The sequence below is a fragment of the Mustela nigripes genome, chromosome 2 (assembly GCF_022355385.1).
Source record: "Mustela nigripes isolate SB6536 chromosome 2, MUSNIG.SB6536, whole genome shotgun sequence".
In the NCBI taxonomy this organism is placed as follows: domain Eukaryota; kingdom Metazoa; phylum Chordata; class Mammalia; order Carnivora; family Mustelidae; genus Mustela; species Mustela nigripes.
Window position 1 is genome coordinate 6,052,065 of NC_081558.1, and position 13,746 is coordinate 6,065,810.

Here is a 13,746-nt window from a genome sequence, read left to right on the forward strand (position 1 = left end):
GGCCAGGAGAGGAGCGACACCTCTTGGTCTCCTTTGTCATTGACTCTTCCTTGCTGGAATTCTCATCTCTGGCCCGTGGGAGTCTCCTTTTTGGAGATACTCTCCCTGCCTCCCCCTCCCCCTCCCAGGCCCCTTCACTCCACCTGCCTTTGAGACTTGCCGCGGGGGGCTCCCAGCCTTGGCTGTCTCTCTAGCGGTCTCCTCCTACGTGTGCTAAGAGTCCGGCTCTGGCTTACCCTCGAGCCTCTCTCTAGCCCGGCAACCCCCAGAAGCCTCAGATGCCACAGGTACAAAATGGAACTCCTCTCCTGGCCCTAATTGTCCATCTTCATTTCCCAGATCCCCTTCCCTCGAGGTCTACTGACTCTGTTTAGGTCAGTAAGACAACAGAAAGCCAGACTAGCTGTGTTTCCTGCAGATGGGGACAGACTCACGAGTGACAGGTCTGAGGAGGGCTGTCCAGCAAGGACCCAGGTTCTGTCCATTTCTGGGCTGCTCAGGGTCACAGCTCCAGCCGCGGCCCCGCTATCTTGGCGTTGGAGGTTACAAGCCCGTGAATGACTAGGCTTGTGTATGTTTCTGTAGGAACTACTCTTTCTACGCCTTGGACAACCAGAACCTAAGGCAGCTTTGGGATTGGAGCAAACACAACCTCACCATCACTCAGGGGAAACTCTTCTTCCACTATAATCCCAAACTCTGCTTGTCAGAAATTCACAAGATGGAGGAAGTTTCGGGAACCAAGGGGCGCCAGGAGAGGAACGACATTGCCCTGAAGACCAACGGGGACCAGGCGTCTTGTAAGTGGTGATGTCCTGGTCCTTCCAGCCGGTGGACCAGATAAGGTGTCCGCCTTCCTCCTCGAGGACTGGCCCCCGGGTGGGGGGTGTCGTTGCCTCTCAGTGAGCTGGAACAAGTCTGAGTCATAGGGTTCTGCTTCTGAAATACCGAGGACAGGTGTATCTTATCTTAGTGATTAGAGAGATAACAGTGCCTGATTCTGGAAGATAACTCCATTGGCATTGAATGAATGAATGAATGAATGATTCAGTTCCTCCATATAGATGGCCTTGGCTCCAGTGCTCTAGCAGGTCCCGTAGCTGCTAATAGAGCCAGAGGCTGCCCGCTGACGACACTGCCCTGACAGGTTCTCTCTGGAAGGGACATCTGAGCCTTGAGGCACCAAGGGACTCGGGTCATTGCAGCGGAGTGTGGGAACTCGGGAGGGAGGGAGAGCAGGCTGGGGTGGAGCTTAAGGGATGCTTGCTTGCTGGCCTGCCGCTCTGTGTAAGGCATGGTCTCTCCGTGATCGGGCTCGTTTCTCTGAGCTCCCTCAGCACATGTTCCATTTGCACCGGGATTGAACGTCTTCCGACACGTAAGGCCCCGAAGCCCACCTGGATGCCAGCATTGTGCCGGGACAGACGTTTCTCTTAAAAATGACTTCTCCCAGTGATTACTGGCGCGGCGTCCTTCTGGGTGGGTGCTGACCGCTGTTACGTACTGTTGAGCCTCTGGCCGGGTCACGGGCTCATAGTAGGGGCCAGCTTGCGAGACCGGCTCTGGCCTCCGAGCCCCAGGAGGAGGCGTGTGGGAGTGAGGCCCACCTGGGAGGCAGCAGACTGACCTCCCCCTTCCCGTGGGCGCGCTTGGAGATGCAGGATCACCTGTTCCGGGCTGGGCTGAAGGACGTTTTTAGTGCTGATACCGTTACTGTTTTTAAACTTTCTTAGGTGAGAACGAACTCCTTAAATTCTCTTACATTCGGACATCGTACGACAAGATCTTGCTAAAATGGGAGCCATACTGGCCCCCTGACTTCCGAGACCTTTTGGGGTTCATGCTTTTCTACAAAGAGGCGTAAGTAGGAGATAAAAGAGGTGTGCGGGTTCGGAGGGTCCCCTTGGAGACTCCGCTGCCTCTCTCTTCCTTGGGGATGGCTGTCATCGGTCCCTTTTTACCATCTCACAAGCCGATGGCCTGGGAAGTTAGTAAAATCCCCGTTTGTCAAAACCAGAAATTAAAACAAACCGGTTTCTTATGCCAAGTTTCCTACAGCAACATCCCACTGTGCCTCATCATCCGTACATCTTGCCAGGACATCCTTAACGGAATTCGCTCAGTCTGCTTAGTGGGTTTTTAAAGATTTATTTGCATATCAATTTTGTATTTTTTTTCCCCAACATTTAAAGAATTGTGGCAACACCTACGTGACATAAAATTGGCCCCTTGGACTCAGTTTCTCTGTACAGCTCGTTAAGCACATTCACAGTGTTGTGCACTTGTCTCCAGCGTCCGTCTCTAGAATCTTCTCTTCCCAAACGAAAACTGTCCCCATTAAACAACACCCAGTCATTCTGAGTACAGTTGGCCCTCGAATAATGCCAAAGCTAGGGGCACTGACTCCCCTACCCAGCCAAAAATCCACACACAATTTTTATCCCTCCCCCAAACTTAGTTGCTAATAGCCTGCTGTTTCCTGGAAGCCTTATTGATAACACAAACTATTGACTGATGTGGATTTTGGCTGTTATATGTATTACAGACTGTGTTCTTACAAGAAAGTCTGCTAGAGAAAAGAAAATGCTATTAAGAAAGTCACAAGGAGGGAAAATGCAGTTATGGTCCCGGACTGTAAAAAATCCATCCACGCACGAGTGGACCCACGCCATTCGGCCCACGTTGTTCAAGGGTCTGCTGTATACAACTATGCTGAAAAAATTTAAAAAAAAAAAATTTTGTTTTTAAGTAATCTGTATACCCAACATGGGGCTTGAATTTATAACCCTGAGATCAGGAGTTGGGTACTCCACTGACGAAGCCATCCAGGGTCCCCTGACTGTGCTGAACTTTTAGAGGGAGATGCTGGAAGTTGTGATGGTATTCTTATGAGTAATTGCACCATCTTTGAAGGTTTATTTTGCTGAGACTGTGTGCTGAAAAGTAGCACTCAGTCTCTCACGGATTTTTTTTTTTTTCTCCGAATGTTATTTCTTCATTTGAGAGAGAGTACGCCTGTGTGCAGAGTGGGGGGAGGGGCAGAGGGAAAGGGAGAGAAAATCTCCCGCAGGCTCCATGCTGAGTATGGAGCCTGATGCGGGGCTCAGTCTCACAACCCTGAGATCATGACTTGAGCCAAAATCAAGGGTCTGATGCTTAGCCAACGGAGCCACCCAGGCGCCCCTCTCCTGTAGTCTTACCGATGAGTAGTGAGATAGTTGGTATCAACATCATCACTCTTGATATAATTGGAAAATTGAGCTGGGGTCCCTTCTCTTTGGGGTCCGTGTCATTTTTCTCTGTGGCATAAGATTGTTGGTGAACAGGAGGCAGCCCTGTAGGACGTCACCTTCTCTGTTGCGTGTCTCTATCCTCAGAACGGGAGTCATGGAATGATAACCGCCTTCTGCTTTGTCTTGAAAGCCCTTACCAGAATGTGACCGAGTTCGACGGGCAGGACGCATGTGGCTCCAACAGCTGGACCGTGGTGGACATTGACCCCCCTCTGCGGTCCAATGACCCCAAGTCGCAGAACCACCCAGGGTGGCTGATGCGGGGTCTCAAGCCCTGGACCCAGTACGCCATTTTTGTCAAGACCTTGGTTACCTTTTCTGATGAACGCCGCACGTACGGGGCCAAGAGTGACATCATCTATGTGCAGACGGATGCCACTAGTAAGTGTTTCTTTTTTTTTAAGATTTTATTTATTTATTTGACAGATCACAAGCAGACAGAGAGGCAGGCGGGGGGTGGGGAGCAGGCTCCCCGCTGAGCAGAGAGCCTGATGAGGGGCTCGATTCCAGGACCCTGGGATCATGACTTGGGCTGAAAGCAGAGGCTTAACCCACTGAGCCACCCAGGCGCCCCTAGTAAGTGTTTCTTACACAAACTGGACATCTTGCCTTGAACACGTTGACGCAGTGATGTTGTAGGAAGGGCTCTGTGATGTGCTTATTGGCTTCTAAAAGAGCCGGGTGCCGAGGCTTAGAATTTCAAAAGACAAGGCAGTAGCCTATGTGCATATTCCTTCCCATTCTGGAAATTTTTTTTTTATTTTAAGGATTTTAATTATTTTATTTGACAGACAGAGATCACAAGTAGGCAGAGAGGCAGGCAGAGAGAGAGGGGGAGGCAGGCTCCCTGCTGAGCAGAGAGCCCGATGTGGGGCTCAATCCCAGGACCCCAAGACCCACGACCTGAGTCGAAAGCAGAGGCTCAACCCACTGAGCCACCCAGGCGCCCCCATTCTGGAAAAAAAATTTTTTTTTAAGATTTTATTTATTTATCTGAGGGAGAGACAGTGAGAGAGAACATGAGAGGGGAGAAGGTCAGAGGGAGAAGCAGGCTCCCCACGGAGCTGGGAGCCCGATGTGGGACTCGATCCCAGGACGCTGGGATCATGACCTGAGCTAAAGACAGCTGCTTAACCAACTGAGCCACCCGGGCACCCAAGGAGAATTTTTAAATATCTACAAAAGTAGGAGGAAAAGGAGCCCCACGGACTGTCTCCCAGCTTCGACAATTGTGTCTTGCTATTTTTATGTCATCTCTGTGCCCCCCCTTTTTTTTGGAGGGGGCAGGGGTATTTCATAGCAGTTTAGTGGTATTTGTATTTTCATGAAGCCCAAGTCCTTCTCCTGTCGTGGAGGTCCTCAACCCTGGGGTGATTCTGCCCCCCGCGCTGCGGCCACTTGGTGACGTCTGGAGACAGTTTTGGTTGTCGTGATGTGGTTGTGGGGTTACCAGCGTTGGATGCTGCTTGGCACCCCGCCGTGCACAGGGCAGATCCCACCACAAGGAATCACCTGGCCCCAGATGTCCTTGGTACTGAGGGAGAAACCCTGTCCCATGGGATACAGTCCAGGTATTATGAGCCAGCCCCAGCTTTTTTAGGGGGTGCCCCCCCTTTCTTGTATCCTCCAGCAATACCAAAGGACTCCACAGTTTCTGGAAGCTTCTGACTTCCGGATCTTTGAACCCACAGTGCTCTCTGCCTTGAGAGCCTCACCTGCACCCTCGGACACCTGCGTTCTCAAGGGCTGGGTTTTGTGGAGCCTGAAAGGTGGTGCATTCTGGGGGGTGTTAGGTGGAGGTACCGTCTCAGCAATAGGGGTGTCCCAGTGCTGAAAGTTGCTCCACGACTGGATTCCATTGGGGGCGGATGTTACCTGGAGAATGTGAGTGTGTTTCTCTCTTCCCACTACCCTCCCTTTCCCCAACGTCTTTCCAGTGCCTGGAACAGAGACAGCTTGGCACGCACTTGGAGCCTTCCTAGATGGCGTGTCGCATCAGTGAATAAGTGAAGGGGTCTGTAGTCTGCGGCATGAATGGACTGTCATCTGGTACCCTGTGCACTTGCCCCGTGAGCTTTCCATGTGTCTCCAGGGTTCTCTGCCGTTAAAGAACACCGCAGCGAACATCCCCATGATTCCTCTGACCTTTCCTACGCCTTCCTACGCCCGCCCGACGGCCAGTCACCCTCCTGCTCACTGGTGCACCTGCTTCCCCTTTCTCTTTGCAGACCCTTCCGTCCCCCTGGATCCAATCTCCGTTTCGAATTCCTCGTCCCAGATTATCCTCAAGTGGAAACCTCCCTCGGACCCCAACGGCAACATCACACACTACCTGGTTTTCTGGGAGAGGCAGGCGGAAGACAGTGAGCTGTACGAGCTGGACTATTGCCTCAAAGGTAAGTGCCGGGGGTGGGGGCGGAGTTTGTGGGAGCAGATGATGCTGCTTCTGGGCAAGCATCCCCGTCCCCGCCCGGGCCCAGGGAGGCTTCCCAGTCTACGTTTGGGGGCATGGACTCACACACGCCATTGCTTCCTCTACGAAAACATGCAGACACATTTCTAAACATCACCCCTCGTCTCACTTTGACTTGTGTCAAAACCAGATAGTTCCCATGTCTTGGTGCCATCTCCTTCTGAAATTTTCTTCCCCTCCCCCTTTCCCGCTGTGGGGATGCAGCTCTGTCGACCCCCTGGATTTGGGGGGGTCGTGCCCTGAGGTGGGAGCCAGAGAGTGTAACAGGAGTGAGGAAGTGTGTCTGACCTGATCAGAAAGCCCTTTCCTCTCCAGAATTTATGAAAGTGCCTGGATTTGGGGGCTAAGCTCGGAGTCGAGGGGTTAATGACAAAAGTCAGGGAAGAGTTTTAGGCCCCGCATTTAGACCCTTAATGTGTTAAGGATTAGGTAGCAAGGACTGGTCATGTGTTCCCTTCTGTGCTTTCCGTGAACAATTTATACCAGTGATACCAGTGATGACCTACTCCCCCCCCCCCCCCCCCCCCACATGAGGGCTTCATAGGCTTCATCCATTTGCAGGAAAATAGAAAATTTTCTGAGCCTCAGACTAGTTTGTATAAATTAGTTTAAACTTTTAAAGCTGGATTAAAAAAAATCAAACCAACCATCAAACCAAAGAAACAGATGTCATTTTTTTTTTTTTCTTTAGGTTTTAGTTTTTGGGTGTGTGTGGATATGTGTGTGTGTTATGTTTGTCTGTATTTATTTTTCTTTAGATTGTTTTGAGTTCGTGATTTCCTCAGCCCTTGACCTTGGAGGCAAGGGCTCGGCGAGGGCTGGCGAGCGGCGGCAGAGGCCTCGAGCCTGCAGGCCACGCTTGGCGAGACCTCTGACCCGATGTAGGGCTTTGGGCGAGTCACCGAGCCGGTCGCTGGCCACCTCCTTTTCGGGAGACGGGGCGGGAAGCCAGATCTCTGGGAGCTGTCCCAGCTCTAAGATCATGTGCTATATGTATGCCTGTGACCTCATCCCCCCCCCACCGCTCCCGCCCCTGAGCTGAGGCTTGCAAACGTGATTTATCTCCTCAGACGCTTTATATAACTCAGGAGCAAACACAGGCCTCAGCTGAGCTGTGAGCTTTTGGCCCCGCATTCGAGTAACCGAAACCACCAGCTTGAACCATCACCAGCAGAGGCTCTCGGTGCTTTCCTTTTTTTTTTTTTTTTAAAAGAGTAACAACTTTAATTCTGTCATTACAATGTGGCTGTTTAAACATGGCTTAATTTGTAATGATCAGGGAGTTTATGGAATTAAAAAATAAACTGAGGACCGATATGGTACTATTCCACCCGTAGGAGGTCCTCAGAACAGAGGCAGCAGGAAGATGGTGGCAGCCAGGACTCGGGGAAGGGGAGGGGAGTCCGTACTTCATGGAAGTACTTTCCAGATGGAAAGTTCTGGAGACAGAGGGTGGGGATGACGGCAGGATGGTGTGAAGGTGCTTCGTGCCGCTGAGCTATGCACTTAGAAAGGATGAAGACGTTAAATTTTGTGTTATGTGTATTTTACCACAATTTGAACAAAATACGTAAAATAAATAAGCTTACTAATTATGACTAATAGTGGTTTCCCATTAATATCACCAGGGACGTCCCTCCCTCTGCTCCTGGCTTTATTAAAATATGGTTGAATTATAGGATATTGAAAGGTAAAACTGTAAGATATTGAAAGTGCCTGTCGGGATGATTTTGATACACCTGTATGCCCTAAAGGGATTTCTCCCAGGTAGGGAGTTAGCTCATACATCCATCACTCGGTTTTTTTTCTTGTGTGTGTGTGTGTGAACATTGAAGTTCGACTCCCTTACGTATTTCAGTCCTAGAATCCAGCTGCATTTTTAAAATTACCAACTGCATTTTAAAAAATTGTGGTGAAATATATAACATAAAATTGATTCTCTTAACCATTCTTAAGTGCACGGCTCAGTGACAGTAAGCACACGTATTACTGTCCCCGCCATCCTTCTCCAGAACTTTCCATCTCCCCAAATGGAGACTCTGTCCCCATGAAGCACAGACTCCCCAGCCCCTGCCCCAGCCCCTGGCCCCAGCCCCGGCTCCCACTGTCTCCTCCCTGTCTCTCTGGACGGGACTGTCCGAGGTGCCCCATTTCCTATACTTTTACTGTGTAGTCACAGAAGAACCATGGGCCACTACGTGCCCTGAGGTGGGAGCCAGAGAGTGTAACAGGAGTGAGGAAGTGTGTCTGACCTGATCAGAAAGCCCTTTCCTCTCCAGAAAATTCTCAGGATCCTCCCTCACAAAGGACACCCGAACTTTTCCTTCCGCCCATAATGCCATGACCAGTCCCTGTAATGGTTACCCCAGCCAGGTTAGTCTCTGTCCATTCATCAGTGTCGCAAGCATCTTTGAGAGCCCCTTGCGGCCGTTCACGGCTGTATAAATACTGGGGCTTCCGAGTGGATACTCCCTGTTCACGGGAAAGGACTTCGGGCCCGTTGTCTCCAGGACCCATTCAAGGGGAGAGGAAAAAAGTGCTCAGTCGCCCCTAGGAGGCTCCAGGTGCCAGGGCTGGCGGCGGGGAAGGTGAATCCCAGGGCCCTTCGTGGATTTTGCCCAAAGAGCGTAACTTTCACGCTTCCCAGTCGCACCCAAAGCGCGTCTGTGGCTCACACGGCGGCTGGCAGGTGTCCCTGGGATAGGACTCGGGGTGAGACACGGCCAGTCCGTGGTACTTGAAAAACAACTTTGTGTTTTTGAGAAATAGCCACCCCCCCCAATCTCCCCTTATGTCGTTAGACCAGAGTGTCTCTCCTTCAGCACTGTTGACATTTGGGGCCAGATCATTCTGTGGGGCGGGGCTGTCCCGAGCCTCGTGGGATGGTCAGCAGCAGCCCCCACCGCCTCGCCCGGCCTCACTGGCACCTACCCAACCCCCACCCCCCCGGGGGGGCCGGAGTCTCCTTCACCCCTCAGTATTCCTCACAGCCGGGACATCTCTAGACCTTGCCCCGTGTCCTGGGGGTGCAGGACGGGGCAGAATCTCCTCCTCCACCCCCGACCCTGTGGAAGGACCACAGCTCTACTGATTGCTGGATTCCTGCAGAAACTTTGGATTCTTTGATTTGGCCACCATTGGGTCTGTGGTTCGGACCCTTTATATGGCCTCCTGTCACTTTATATGGTTGACTGCCTGAGTCATTCATTCATGCAACTGTCACTTGGCCCCGCCCCCAGCCTTTTTCTAGTCCCGCCTCCCACCATCCTGTCCCTCATCCTGTCCTTCTAGCTCCTTGGGGTTCTTGGTGTCTGTCAGCATGCCAGGGAAATCCCTACCCCAGGGACTTTGCACTTGATTTTTGCTCAGTCCAAACTGCTTTACACCAAGATGTGTGCGTAGCTCATTCCTTAATTTGGGACTGCGCAGTGGTCACTTCCTCCAGCCCGATGGGGTGACCTTGCAGTTTCTGGAACACCCTGACACTCACAGATGTCCCGTGCGCCCAACCCCTCTGAGAAGGACCCCACTGGGGGCGTGTGTGTTGCGGGGTGAGGAGAAGGATCCCAGGCCACCTGCTCTGCCTGTCTCTAGGGTTGAAGCTGCCGTCCCGGACCTGGTCTCCGCCGTTCGAGGCTGAGGGCTCCCCGAAGCACAACCAGAGTGAACACGAGGAGTCCGCCGGCGAGTGCTGCTCCTGCCCCAAGACAGACTCCCAGATCCTCAAGGAGCTGGAGGAGTCCTCTTTTAGGAAGACCTTTGAGGATTACCTGCACAATGTGGTGTTCGTCCCCAGGTCAGGACTCTTCCTTGGCTCCATGTGGGGGGTGGTCATGACCTGGGGAACAAGGTGAAGGGGAGACCCAGCGGGGGGGGGGGGGGCCGGTAAAGGAAGAGATTCAGTAAGAAATAGAGCAAGTAAGCACTCCAGATGGGGGAAAATTTAAAAAAAACAAAAAAACAAAAACCAAAAGCCCGAAAAACCCTCAACATTTGCTTCCCCATGTGGCCCAAACCCTAGCCCAGCCTCGGGTCTCCATCTGCGTTCTTAAATCTCAGTTAGATTTTGTGGCAGAAGGAACGCTCCCCTGGCCCCGTGCTTGAATTATCTAGAAGTCTCAAGCTCTGAGCATTTTCTTTGTTCATCTCTCCACCCTTCTGGTCCTTCTGGAAATTTCTGCAGCACCTTCAAAACCCAGAGGCTTCTCCTGTTAAGCCTATTGAGTTTCCTTTAGCGAGTGAAAGGCTCTGCCCATGTCTATGGGGGTGGGGTTGGCAGTGACAACGACCCCAGGCTACTCATCCTGGTCCATGCCTTTCCCAGAGGCAGAGATGCTTAGGTAAATGGCTTGTCCTGCCTCAGTTTACTTATCTGCCATGGGCTGATCATAGTAGCTCTTACTTCTTAGGACCTTGAGAGTGCATGAGTCCCCCAGGCTTCACAGCCTTGACCCTGGGGACGTTTGGAGATAGCTAGCTGGTCCTCTGCTGGGGGGACCTGCCTGATGTCAGCAACTGTGTGCGCCCCTTTAGTTTCCGAGTCTTTAGGGTAACGCACTGATGCAGCTGTCACCTCCCTTCCACGGGTCCAGAGCCAGTGTTTCTGAGCTGGTGAGGGACCCGACCCTGGTTCTGGCAACTGTGAGGGGTGTAGGCTGTGAGCCGCCCTCTGTCCTGCTTCCTTCACCGCCCTCAGTGAACGGGGTCCCCGGCAATGTCTTGAGGCAACGGGCTGTTTCCAGAGGTGGATCGAAACCCCAAAAGGGTGACATTGGGATTAAATAAGATTCTAAAATGGGTCCATTTGAGTGCCTGCCATCGCTTCTCACATGAATAGGTGTTTTCCCAGAACCGCTGTTGTGTGACATTTAAAAAACAAATGTCTTTCTTGGATTTTTTTTTTTTAATTTTATTTATTTGACAGAAATCACAAGTAGGCAGAGAGGCAGGCAGAGAGAGAGAGAGGGGGCAGGAAACGGGCTCCCTGGGGAGCAGAGAGCCCAATGTGGGGCTCGATCCCAGCACCCTGGGATCATGACCTGAGCCGAAGGCAGAGGCTTTAACCCACTGAGTCACCCAGGCACCCCTCTTTCTTGGATTTTTTTTTTCCCTCCATGACCCTGAGTCCAAAGAGCACTAAATGTCATAGCCCAGACATGGGGGGCAGTTACCGTCTTACCAGTTAAAAACAAAACACTACTGGACTTAAGGGAATGGCTGAGTCAGTTGTGATGTTTAAATGTAGTCAAGTTTGGCACGTGAAGGGGGACCCCAGCTGGCCAGGTCTCGGGCCGGGGTCGGGTATTTTCTCTGATTCTTTCCTCCCCCTCCTGCTGTGTTCTCTGCATCTGATGGGGAGACACTGTGATTTGGGAGGTGGGAGACGTGGTCCACAGTCAAGGGCAGGACACCCTGGGGCTGCTCAGAGGGAACGTGGCTTCCATCAGTCAGAAGCCAGAGGTCTGTCTGAACGAGTTTTGTCTGTCCTCAAAGTCGTTGGTTTTGTTTTCACAGAAAATCCTCGTCAAGCCCTGGTGCTGAGGACACTAGGTACGACTCCCCTGCAGGAGGTCGGCGTGGCCGCTGGGGGCCAGGCAGGGCAGGAAGCATGCCGTGTGCCTTTGAGACGCCAGAGGCTTCCGTGGCTTTAATGCATGTGATGGGCTGCCATGCTGATCTGGGAGGCTTCACGAATTCATACGGGAACTGCCTTCACCCTCAGATGGGGTCTGGGCGTGAATGCCGGAACGAGTCTGCACTAACACACCCTTAACTAAATCGTAGACTCAAGGGGCGCCTGGCTGGCTCCGTCTGTGGAGCAGGTGACTCTTGATCTCTGGGTCATGAGTTCAAGCCCCCCCCCCCCCAAAAAGAGATAGACGGTAGGGGGCGGGTATACTTTCTGGGCACCTCGTAGATGCCACATGTTGCCCTCCGTGCAGTCACTCGCTAAGCTCTTACTTACCAGCACCGACGGTGCGGGCTGGTCTGTGCTTGGAACACAGAGTCTCTGCCACGTGCAGCAAGTAGTGGAGGAGCAGAATGTTTTTATTTGGGGTGACAAGTGCAGGGCTGCAGGCGTGCTGTATCACTGATCTCCCCTGTGGACGGGACGGCTTCCCTGCGACTGGTGTCTTGAAGCACCAAGGGGGGTTGCCCTGGAAGAGAGGACAGGCAGAGAAGCTGCGGAAAGGAAGGCCTTGGGATGAATCACGGGCCCCTGGAAGGAGCCAGCGGTGGGGGGGGGGGGGGGGGGGGGGGGGGGGGGGGGGCGGGGAGACTGGAAAGGCAAGTCAGGGTCATGTGGAGGGATGATACTCTCTCAGCTGTATTTTTTCAGGCTTATTTGTGTGGCTCTGATCTGACCCCTAGTGGCCATTTGGAATATAACCTGCAGAAAAGAAAAGCCTGGACCTTTGAGGCATGGGGGTCCGCATCTGGGGTTTCTCCAATCTGACGCGTACTGACCTTTAGGACCAGATCATTACCACCCTGCGTGTGGTAGGATGTTGGGGGCATCCCGGGTCTCTGGACTCACAATGCTAGTAACTCACGTGTCCCCCAAGTAGTGACAACCAAAGATGTCCCCAGACAGACATGGCAAATGTTCCTGTGTGGCGAGGCGAGGGGCAGACCCACCCCTGGTTGAGGGCCACTGGTTTGCTAGGAGATTGTGCAGTGTGAAGGTCACGGGGACTTTGAGAACCCCAAACCACAGATAGCGGTGGGGCGGGTTGGGGGGGGTGATTGCATATACATCCGGCTTGTTTGATGAGACCTTTTCATGTTTCCAGTTGTGCAGACACCCATTTCCTGATAGCTTTTCCTTGAGCCACCAGTGTTGTGGTCATTTGGGAAAAGGCCCACTTGTGCCTGGATGGAAGTGTTCTGAATCTTACTAACATGGGTGTATCTTTGGTTTCCGTCCAAGAACGTCACTGGTCTTTGCATACGAAGAGACCACACAAAAAATCTTAGTGCATATTCCCCCTCCCACCCCACCTTCTGCCCCAAAAGTGTTTGTCTTCTGACTACAGTGCAGTAGAAACTAAAAATTGGCTTCAAACATTTGCGCAGAAAAGTCCTCCCTGGTGATGTCAAGTCGAGCACTTCACTACCTTTTGGAAGAAGCAGACCTAGAAACCTTCATTAAAGTCCATTTGGAAAATAGTGGGAATGCGAATATCACGTATCTTAAATTTGTAGAGTATCACCAAAGCTTGGGCTTTGATGCGAATTAGTCACCTTAAATGATCTTGTAAGTTAAGGAAAAAAACCCTAAAAGGTAAAACAATAGAAATGTATTGTGAGAGAGGGAAATCCAGATGGCAGATGTAAGAATGGGAACCACACGTAACTAGAAATAAAGCAGGGGATCTGAAACTAGAGCCAAAGGAAGATTTTAATGTTGAATTCTCTGGACAGTCTTGTGTTATTCAACTTGAAGCTTTTGGTGAGGAGGGAAGTTTTAATTTGATCAGGTTCAAGACGAAGCAGAAAAAATGAAATAGTCTACTGACTTTGGTACATGCATAAAAATTATGTCTCAGAGAGGCCCTGGGCCCAGAGAATTTTACCGGTGAGTTATTTGAAACTCTGTGATACAGAAACGTTTCTGAGCATAGAGATTGATGGAAGTCTTTCCAGGTCATTTTATGAATCCAACGTAATATCACTTTAGCTGAACCTGATGTAGCTGTGATGTTGGCAGGAACCCCAGGACTAGTCAATGTGACACTTGAGATCCATACGTCCTAAATGAAACAGCGTGCTGACATTATCGCTTCACTCAGAAGTACAAGGGTGGTTTACGATCAGCGGAGAGGATAATACATCTAGGGACCCAGTAAAGGAAAATCATAGGATAATCTCATGAGACAGCATTTATTTGACAGCATCAAAACTCCTAATTTAGGGAAATGAGTGAAAAGTGGGAGTAGAATACTTCTGCTACAAGGTAAATAAATATTACCTAGATGA

General features: G+C 51.4%; 1 protein-coding gene across 4 annotated transcripts in view; it reads left to right on the plus strand.

Moving 5' to 3' along the window:
• Window positions 1-13,746, plus strand: part of INSR (insulin receptor) — a 128,007-nt gene that overhangs the window by 86,567 nt on the left and 27,694 nt on the right. For 2 of the 4 annotated variants that reach the window (XM_059388899.1, XM_059388898.1), the window contains exons 6-11: window positions 586-800; window positions 1,734-1,860; window positions 3,424-3,674; window positions 5,522-5,689; window positions 9,361-9,562; window positions 11,281-11,316. In XM_059388899.1, coding sequence (XP_059244882.1) covers window positions 586-800; window positions 1,734-1,860; window positions 3,424-3,674; window positions 5,522-5,689; window positions 9,361-9,562; window positions 11,281-11,316 — 999 coding nt within the window. The remainder of the gene's footprint in view (window positions 1-585; window positions 801-1,733; window positions 1,861-3,423; window positions 3,675-5,521; window positions 5,690-9,360; window positions 9,563-11,280; window positions 11,317-13,746) is intronic. The other 2 variants (XM_059388901.1, XM_059388900.1) reach the window with 1 other exon arrangement.